Below are 10,573 nucleotides of genomic sequence, written 5' to 3'. Positions count from 1 at the left end.
GGGAAACAGGGTAGCATTGGTGAACAGGCTCTTTAAACCTTTGCTGCTTTTACCATCATTGTTTGCCAAATCCTTTTGTTTTTCAGTACAACTACTACTGCACAATCCAATGTTTGTTTGTAACATGGGAAGCTCCATACATTTATCCATAACCTTCCCCCGAACTATCCCCAAAACCACCCTCAACTAGTGTCTGACCCCTGACTAACCTTTCTGCCACCTTATTTTACTGCCCCACCCCCTCTGTCCTAGTTTAAATATCCCTCCACCATTCCCCTAAATCTTTCCCCTAGTACAGCAGACCCCTTTTCATTTAGGTGCAAACCATCCCTGGCATACAGGTTGTACCCCGATGAAATGTCAGCCCAGTCTATGAACCCCAACCCTTCCCTTCTACACTAGGACTTAAGCCATGCGTTTAGTTGCCTAAGCTCTTTCAGCCTTTCCTGCATTGCACATGGCACAGGCAATATTCCAGAGAACATAGCCTTGGAGGTAATGTACCTTTTCTTTTCTTTGCATGGCCCTTTAGTAATCATGACCAATAATGCTATTTACTGAAATTTTACCCAAATATATACAGTATAGTTACATCCACCTGCAATTGTTTGTTTAACGCAGTGATATCCAGTGCTCACGCAAGGCAGATCAGGGCTATACTAGATTTATGTAATGTGTGTGAGCAGAGCTAAATGCTTTATGCAGGGAGGCATTTCAGCAGATTGTAAGGTGTACTGATTTAGCTGATGAATAGCTAATGAATGAAATGAATGAAAAAAGGTTAATAAGTGCTGTTGAAGGATTTATGAAAAGCCTTTTATGTGAAACCTTTAAATGCTGTTATACACAATGCACATGGTCACCTTATACCTTCTGTGTTCATAGAGGACATCAGATGCTAGCAATGCTTTTATAGTTGTACCAAATGTATGGAGTTATGCAATAAAACATGGTTGTGTGAAAATTCCACAGAATATTAAAAGTGGCAGAATGCAATGCTCTGCCCGTTGTCTCTATTTGCTAACATAGCAATTAAAAAAATATGACTGCAATAAACATGTTAAAAAAGTAATGTGGAAAACATTTAACTTTTTTTTTACAACAATATAACAGCACACACCTCAAAGCTTTTTTATGCTTTGTACATATAGAAGTAAACACAATCATAAAACATTTATTCTTTCTTCAATCAACAGCTATTTAAATAATACCTGGGAATTCAGCCATTAAAGTTCTTCCTATTTTGGGGTTACCATGCTTTCTCTGTCTCCCTCTTTTCTTTCCTGTGTTATCACATGCAAACACTGCTAGAGCCCATACATATAGCCAAGAAAAGGCAACCTGATGTGAGCAACACACTAATGGATTTAAAAGTCTAAAACTAATATTTTCTAAAACAAAAAACTATTAACACTGTATGTAGGAAAGTAGGACTGTTTTTTTTTTACTTTATTGTAGGTTTGACTTTATTTATTCAGTTATTTCAATGTGAAATAATATGCAACATGGATAATTCCAAGTGGTTCAAGTAAGTAGGATCTTCTACTAAATGAAAGATTTTTCCACCTCATTGCCATCTCTGATAAATCTAATAATTTATCACTTTCTCTTACCTGTAAACCCTACTTTATAAATATGTATTATATGTTTTTATTAAATATAACACATATCTGTGCAAAATCACATTCTTTACAAATAATCTAATATTATATAACACACTCTGAATTCAAAGTGCTTCTATTCATTCCATATTCTTTTTCATAAAATAAAAAGTGGGAAAACAGCTATACTTTCAGTATTAGATTTTGTTTTTCTTTATATAAAAATCTCCTGAATGTTCAACCTATGCATAGATGGTCACTTTAGCCTATTTATACCTTCTGTTTCCTTGCTGTACGGATTGGATCCTTTTATGAGCTATTCAGGTGTGGTAGGCTACTTGTTACTTATTGTCTAAAGGAATCTGGGACATGGCAGCAGGGGAAGAGTTAACTCCCCAGGAGGAGTTGAACTGACTACCCTTAACATAAAAAAAGAGTTAACATAAATCTCAGCCTTTATATATATTGAAGTATGAGCAGAATGGGTCTATGGTCAGTCCACCTGGGTGTGTGACAAGTACAGCTTAGCTCCTAGGACATTCCAGGGGACAACATGGAGATGCTGCAGATCTGTATAACATTTATCACTTTATTCATGCAAGTGTCTGGAGGAGGTAAGACTACATTCTTGAAATATTCTAATGAAATGTTTACTGAACATCATTATAGTAAAAAATATAATATTGTTTAACAAAAGTATTCTATTTTTCTTTTACATAGTTTTCTTCTACGTCTTTAAGTTTACAGTTTAGATTTCCATTAGAAAAAAAAAGAAACATGTTTGGGTCACAAGGTAACATATTTATTTAGGGGTTAGGGTTTACATTTGGGGGTCAAGCTGAGGTTTAGGATTACATTTAGGGCTTAATTTTAAGGGTTAGGATTGGGTTTCTTTTTCTCTATTTTTATTTTTTGTGATTTATTGTTAATATTTTTTATTATTTTTAGCCAGTATTTATATAGGGCCGACATATTACGCAGTGTTTTTTTCAAAGTCCATTGTCATTATCAAAATCCTTCTGCTGGCTGTAGAGACTATTTGTCTTACTCCAGTTGTGGAGAGGTGAAAAACTAAAGTCCAGACCATTTGTCCAGATAATTAAACATCACAAGAATTCTGGTATAGACAGTGGCATGGCTTCATTTGGGGGTCCTAACCTTGAAATGGAAGATATTTGTGCTACGCTCAGAGGTATAATGGCATAATACAGAGAACAGGCCATCCATGATTTTTTTGATTCCTGGCTAAGGACTTTGCTGTTTTTTTAGATCTATTTGGGTGATCTTGGTAAATTGTGCAATATCCCCTCTTTGGTTCCCAACAGTTTCATAGTAAGATATTAGTTTCCACTTACGTTTATCCTTACAATATATTACAAATATATGCTCACTACAAAGGGGTCTATTTTCCAAAGCAGTGAATCTGATATTACCTGGTGGAGAATCAATTACAGACCTGGAAGTTTCTCCACAAGTGAATTTCAGTGAATGTCAGATTCACTGCTTTATGAATAGACCCTGAAGTGTTATGGCAGAAAAGGTACTTTGTTAAACTACATTTTAGCATTTCCATGCACCTTGAAAAAAAGATTAAGGGGTATTCAGACTTTCTTCCACAATTTTTACGTGTTATCTATTTTTTTACTTTAATATATTTTGCTGTAATGCTCTAAATTGGTCATATAGAATTTAAATATTGGCAATTCACCAAGATACACCAGAACCTTTATTTAAATAAATATATATTTAAGACAGGTACAAATAAAACGTCACATTCATGTTTTTCATCATGCCTGCAAAAACACCACCAGATATAAAACCTGAAATTAATTTTCTTTCTCTTAGTGTAGCAATCTGTGCTAGACAACTAAGGAAGACACCTCTAGAATATCTGGCCATGTTAACTTACTCATCTAATGGTATTTCAATTTCTCAGATTGTTTATAGAAATATGACCAATGTTATTGGTGCTGACCCAACAGTAACTGTTGAATATTAACTGGTAGGATTAATGGCAGTTGGGGGAGGGTTTAGTCAAAAAAGTCAGGATCCAGAAAACAAAGTGAAATCAGATTCAGAACAAAGAAAGATGAGTTCTCATCCAAAAAGGTCAATAGTAAGCAACTTTTGTTGTCTCACGTATTTTTTATTTTTTTCTGTTTAACATAGCTGCCTTTAACAGCCATCATGTTAAGCTTTTTCAGTTTGTAATAATTACAATTTTTTTTCAGGGGATTGGTGCTACTCTTCCCAGAAACCATCATGTGGTAAGTAAAATATAAAAATGTAAATCTGATTAGTTTCAAAAAGCTTCCCAAGTCTTATATATACCTAACATTTAATACAGTATAACAGTACCGAACAATGTGGTTGTTATTTAAAGTGGTTTAGTGCTGTCCGGGGCTCTGAATACAGGCCAATTTTCTCTCATTGCTGTTCTGTCACTAAGTACATTGGGTATATATATGATCTAATAACTCAGTTATTACCAAGATAGTAAATACCTGCTGATAAATAGAATGCTAAAACTTTACTAAGATTGCAATGGCTTAAAATGCGGATTAAGCCAAAGGAAAAATGTGATTGTCTTATTTTTGTTTGAATCAGGGCCTGATCATTGGAAAGACATTAATCACAACTGTGGTGGTGATCATCAATCGCCTATTAATATTGAAAAGGCCAAAGCAAAGAAAGACAACCACTTGGGTAACATCACCTTCATCGGTTATGATCATGCCTCATCTGCTGAATGGAAGTTCATGAATGACGGACACTCAGGTGAGGTAATTTCACTAAAATGCTTTTCCCTTTACAAAGTATGTAAGAGAAAAAGGGGCATTCCCCCATGGTTTGTATATAGATTGCCACCTCCCTAGAGACTATTATCAAGACATTGGATAGTAGGCCCATAGGCCCATGTTTCCCTGGTGAACCATATAGTCTACTTTGTGCTTTCACTTTTTATGTTCCTCTTATGGTTTAATGAAATAATCAGACCTAATGTTCTACTTTTGCAGTTTTGATGAGCCTGGCTGGAAATATAAGTATTAGTGGTGCAGGTTTACCCAACACATACCAGGCTGTACAATTCCACTTCCACTGGGGAAGTCCTACCAACAATGGGTCAGAACATACTCTGGATGGCAAGCAATTCCCGATTGAGGTAGTAGCAGTGTGACTGATCTATACCTTTCCTTCAATGCTCTTGAAATAAAAACAGTTTGAAATCAATTTTAGTATATCTATATAATATATTCAATTTATTACACATGCTATTTATATTTCATGCTGGAAGTGGTCAAATGATTTTATAGAACCTTCTTGGGCAGAAAGGAGCATATACATTGTTTTTTATAATGCTTGTTGTGGCATCAACATTTTTTTTTTCCTCTGGAAAATCAGTTGAAATGTCAGTGTGGAGGATAATTTAGAAATATAATGATTTAATAGTACACTGAAATATTGTTGAGGTTTTACATGACTGCATTAGAAATATACAAGCACAAAGCATATTCTATAGTGGGAGAAGTGCAGAGTTTTGGGAAAACCAGTAATTAAATATTTAATAATTAAAAATTAAATATAACTGTTGTCTTCAGCTGCATATCGTTCACATGAATGCCAAGTACAGCAGTATCACAGAAGCTAAGAAAGACCCCCAAGGTTTGGCAGTGCTGGGTATACTTATAACGGTAAGACATGCTCCACTATCATGTTCCCAAGTTTTAAAATGATTCAGGATAATTTATGTTACTATTACTTTGTCTTCAGGTGGGAGAAGCAGATAATCCAAGTTATAGTCCATTAGTGTCTGCTATGAAGAATGTATCATTGGAAGGTCAGTGTATATTTCATATGATAGGTACAATGGTTGAACAATCAATAATTTCTCATCAATACCATTAACTAGAAATACACACAATGAAAAAAAAAATGAAAACGTGTCAATGTTAAAAAAAAACACAGTTTTCACTGCAATGCTCACTTTCACTCCATTGCTGTCCCCTGCAAAATAAAATTGCAAATAAATAATTTTAAGATATGTATGGGGATTCTTTTTAAAAAGGGAAATGAAGATGAGGAGATTATTTTTTTAAGTAGGCTTCCAAGAAACCATTTGAGGTGGGGAGTGTAATTATGGGGATGATTTTCCTCACTCCTAAAGTAAATAAAGTCAGAAAGGGTATGAAAAGAAATTAACTGCTCTCTGAGTTGATATTTAAGCACTTAAGGTCTGCATATTCCACAGCAAATTTTACATTTTTGTTTTTGGCCTGCTTATTCTACCAAACGGTATCATTGCTTGAAATAAAATATATTTTTTCTGGTACAAAAATGTTATCAATCTTTGAGTTTATTTAGGTTTCTCATGGTATTTATGTCCAAGTTTATTTAAAAAGAATCGCTACTTCACCGCAAGCATTGTCTCAACTTTTCATCATGAACACCTCTGCTAACATACATTCCTCTGCTAACATACATATTATTTACCAGGTGACTATGTACTGCTGACACCAACATTTCCCCTGCAAAGTCTCCTTCCAGCTCAGGACAAGTTGTCAAGCTACTATAGATATCAGGGTTCCCTCACAACTCCCGATTGCTCAGAGGCTGTCATTTGGACGGTGTTTGAACATCCAGTGACCATCAGTAAGACACAGGTACAACCAAAATGTTCGTCTTTTTGTTAAACATGATCATTAAGGAAAAGCATGTAGTAACCTGCAACAGTCAATATAGAATTCCTCTTACCTGTTCAATTTCCCTAAGGCATGGAAAACTAAAATCAGAAGGTTCAAAGGTTGAATGGTGGACATCACCAAAAGATGTACATTGATTTTGGTGGTTGAGACCTTTAAATGCAAGTAGTTGCTAAATTAGTATGTGCATATTCACTGCACCCAATGGTCCTGGTTTATTAAAGCTCTCCAAGACGATAGACTTTCATGGGAGAACCTGGAATGGATCTGGTCCAGGATTGAAATCATTTGCCAGCTCATAGCAAATGATTTGTAAAAAATCCATTTGGACATTACCAAAAGATGTACATTATTTTTGGTGGTTGAGACATTTAAATGCAAATAGTTGCTAAATCAGTATTTGCATATTCACAGCACCCAATGGTCCTGGTTTTTTAGACCTCTCCAAGACTGGAGAAGATAGACTTTCATGGGAGAACCTGGAATGGATCTGGTCCAAGATTGAAATCATTTGCCAGCTCATAACAAATGATTTGTAAGAAATCCATTCTAGGTTTGCTGGATCAGCAAGGTTCCCCCACTCTAGTCCATCTTTTCCAGTCTTGGAGAGCTTTAATATATCAGGCCCAATGTCAATGGATTCCAGCAAGGTCATAAAAATAAGTATGGCCAGACTCTTTGTGCTGTATGTTACATAGCTAGTTAACTTGAATACCTATTTTTACCATATGTTTTATTAAGTTAAAAAGGAAGTATTAATTACCATGAACCAAGCTCCTCTTTGGATATGGTTGCGGTGAAAGAATGTTTGGGGTGAGTTGCTGAGCCAATCATCATATCTGGGGCTCTTTTGCATTGAAGTGTTTATCATTTGTTTGTTTTTTTTGTACTCATACTTGAAGTTAGGGACTTCTTATTTTTTTGTAATATTCACTGTTTTGGTATAATGCAAGTCAATGTTTTGTTTGCAGTAACTAGTTATGGTGACTTTGCAAAAGAATTTTTATCCTACAAGAAATCTGTGATCTCTTTGCCTGTTTCATGAATAGAAGTTCTCAGACAATGTTTATTTTAATGTGTTTACAGCATCAAATACTGACGAACACATCTCATTTTTCTGCTAATGGAGAGACTCCTGTAAAGATTAAGGACAATTTTCGACCCCCCCAGCCTCTGAAGGGACGTCAAATATTGGCTTCAAAGGATGCCACTGTGAACTTCTCATCCATCTTGTGTGCGTCTATATTGAATCTGTGTATGATTAGCCTAACAGCCAAGATATTTCTGAATTAGAATCATGCATCATGTGAGCAGAAGTTTGTTACTTGAACTTGAATTTGTGAACTGAATGTATATGGAAGTACAAGCACAGACTGAACAACATATTAGAATGTCACAAATAAGCTGATATGATTACAGACATTACCTCCTGGAAACAAAACTGTGTCACTGAAATTACTGTATTTTAAGTTTTAGAATCGATAGATCCACTGCGAAAGAATTTTTGTTGTTATTGAAATAAAAGGTGCCATGCTGACCACTTATACTTGCTTTGACAATGTCATTTTGCGAAGTTAACTCATCAGAACAGTGGGCCCAATGCAGTAAAGGGAAAGGGTCTACATTGTTTCTACGGGAACCACAGCCCTGAATTATGGCAAATTGTGGTGTCTGCACATATCACTGGTGGTCAACAAATTGTTCCTTGTGTCTCAGTGGCCTGAGCTCTGGATCAGTGACATCTCACCAAGTCGAAATTAAACATTACCTCTTTCTGACATTATGACATTTGACACTTCATTGACCAGACTGGGCCTAAAAGTGTATGTAAAGCAGAACTTTATTTTAATTATAGGGAAGATAGTAATTTTCTGAACATACAACAGGAGATGAGAAGAAATAAAATAAATGGAATTCTCCCCTTGCAGCAGTTACAGAAAATGTAATATTGTAGATACTGCTCATTTATTATGGTGACTTTCTCTCAACCATATTATGTTAATACTTTCCTTATCTCAATTTTGACTTATATTTGGCTGTGCTATGTTATACCACCAGTTTAAGTCTTGGCCTCCCCTGAAAAATCCACACAGTGAAACGCTTTGAAAACAGAGAGGACCATGCCTTCTTTGACAACTTTATCCATGTTGACAATAGATTTTATTTTACATTGTCTAGTGCCATCACTAGCCTTCAGAACATTACTTTGAGCAATTGTCCCCCTATTACCTTTAAGCAAATCTTAATATTGTTTGCTAAAAAAAGACCCCTTTGGCTATCTTCTCTTTATACGCAATACAAAAAAGTTAAGATTTATGATATATTGTGCTGTTAACCGTGGCAGTGGTGGGCTGATAAGAAAGTCTAGTAAAAACTGATGAGCTCAGTATAGGGGGGAGAGAAGTATCAAGCAAATTTTAGGTTTAGTTAATTTAGTTAGTGTTAACACAAAAGTGGGTTTTTGTGTCAGTCCTAAATCTAGATTTGGCTCCAAATATCTAAATACCTTCTGGGAATTTATCTTAACCTTACCGACTAAATAAGTATATATATTATGTGTATAATGTATATTTATATATATATATATATATATATATATATAAAATATTGGGATAATAGGCAAACTACTTAGAAGACTAACAGTGCTATGGGGGAACAAATACCTAAGGTAACAGTTAAAAAAAAATCTGTATTTTAATGTGGGTTGAGGGCAAAAATCACAAACCTGTACATAATACTATTTTGTTTTTATTTTAAAATTTTAGTTACATTTCACACAGAACCTTTCATAACAAAACTGATGCTGTATTAACGTCAAATGGGGTCTTGACCAAATATAGTCAATAAATGGCTATTAGCGTAGTAAACTGTCATTTAGGCATAGGAGTGTGACAGGTTAACACCTTTGAAAGTTGAATCATCATAACTGAAACATAATGTAAGACATCTTAATGCATTATCATGATACACATAAATGCATCTTTACATGCAACAATTTTCATCAATGCGCATTATAATGGTTGCTGCCACTCTAATATAAAGTGCATTGCAGGACAAAATAATGTGCATTGACATGTTTGGAGGCATATCAAATGCATAATTTTTCAGAGGAATTTGCCATGGGGTGGAATTTTGGTGAGCATTCTATGGAAATGGCATTATTCATCCCTAGTCCTGGGAAAAAGTAAAAATAGAAATTTTCAGAAAAAGGGAATGAATCAGAGGAAAAGAGAGTGAAATAAAAAAAATCAGTGAAAAGTGGCTTTAAGTTTTCCTTGCTTCTCCAATAAATTAGTAATATGTCTTAGGAGTTGGGCTTTAACGGTTGCTCCTAAATGGAGTTGTTCCCTAACTGCAGGCACAACAAAATATATTAACGTTCCAGTTATGCAACTCATATATTTAAAGAATACTCCCTCTGTTTTACAACCACATGTACTCTTTGCAGAATAAGATCTAATGTCGTATTTCCTTTTCTCTTGTTACTTGACAGATCTGTCAGGGCTTATTTCATAACTTTATTCATTGTATTATGTTAAGGAAAGCCTTCTGTATGGTGAAACCAGATCTAGGGAAATTACCCTAACAATAAACAACATCAGAAGTACATCCATAGCAGGCTAACCTACCTATTGCTAGAACTTTCAGTAAAAGGTGAGAAGGTGGATCATGTATCAAGTAACTCTTTACTGCAATGCATCTAGAAATTCTTTGGGTTATTATATAAGGTTCTTATATAAGGTTACTATATGGCAATTTTTTTTTCTTATGCAAGCTCGCTCAAATTGAATAGGCATTGTTAATACTGATCTTAACACCCTGCTGCCCCTGGTACTTTTGAAGGATAACACCCTTTTGTACAACCTCTACCACCTGTTTCATGTGATTATTTTATGAATAATATTATTTGCTAAAATTATTGTTAATTATTAATTTATATTAAATTATTAATTTTTATTTTTAAAAATTATTCACAACCACATGAGTGCCGTTGTGATAAAACAGCTCTAAGAACGGGGTTAAAATCTCTGTTAGGGGATTATCGCTGTTTGTGTCCCCTTTACTCCTGTTTAGTTGAACATTTGACACCTACACAGACAGTGAGGTGAAATATCTCAAATAGAGAAACCTGAAAATAAAGCTGTCAGTAGTTGTAATTTGTGCTTGCTCTGTCCAGGAGTAGAAAAAAGTTGTGACTTAAATTGATTAGTTTCAATGATAACATGAAAAAAGCTATAGTGTGTCCATTGGTCTAAATCACTATATTATGCC

The 10,573-nt window shown here is 34.8% G+C and overlaps 1 protein-coding gene across 2 annotated transcripts; it reads left to right on the top strand.

Annotated features, from left to right (window-relative positions):
• The first annotated feature begins 49 nt into the window (after positions 1-49).
• On the top strand, positions 50-7,845 carry LOC140333742 (carbonic anhydrase 15-like). 2 transcript variants are annotated; one of them, XM_072415618.1, is made up of 8 exons: positions 50-2,215; positions 3,833-3,868; positions 4,209-4,379; positions 4,619-4,764; positions 5,201-5,293; positions 5,373-5,439; positions 6,096-6,262; positions 7,388-7,845. In XM_072415618.1, exons 1-8 carry the CDS (start codon positions 2,155-2,157, stop codon positions 7,592-7,594), a joined length of 948 nt encoding a protein of 315 aa, XP_072271719.1. In that variant the 5' UTR covers positions 50-2,154; the 3' UTR covers positions 7,595-7,845. The 2 variants fall into 2 exon arrangements, with proteins under 2 accessions (XP_072271719.1, XP_072271720.1); XM_072415619.1 differs by lacking the exon at positions 50-2,215 and adding an exon at positions 2,311-2,394.
• The last annotated feature ends 2,728 nt before the right edge of the window (positions 7,846-10,573 follow it).

The sequence above is a fragment of the Pyxicephalus adspersus genome, chromosome 6 (genome assembly GCF_032062135.1).
Source record: "Pyxicephalus adspersus chromosome 6, UCB_Pads_2.0, whole genome shotgun sequence".
Lineage (NCBI taxonomy): Eukaryota > Metazoa > Chordata > Amphibia > Anura > Pyxicephalidae > Pyxicephalus > Pyxicephalus adspersus.
This window is presented reverse-complemented; position numbering and strand designations above follow the sequence as displayed.

Excerpts from the sequence above, each read along its gene's own strand:
- LOC140333742 (XM_072415618.1), top strand. The coding sequence starts at position 2,155 with ATGGAGATGCTGCAGATCTGTATAACATTTATCACTTTATTCATGCAA. Across the intron at positions 3,869-4,208 it reads TTCCCAGAAACCATCATGTG|GGCCTGATCATTGGAAAGAC; the intron begins GTAAGTAAAATA and ends TGTTTGAATCAG. Across the intron at positions 4,765-5,200 it reads GCAAGCAATTCCCGATTGAG|CTGCATATCGTTCACATGAA; the intron begins GTAGTAGCAGTG and ends TGTTGTCTTCAG.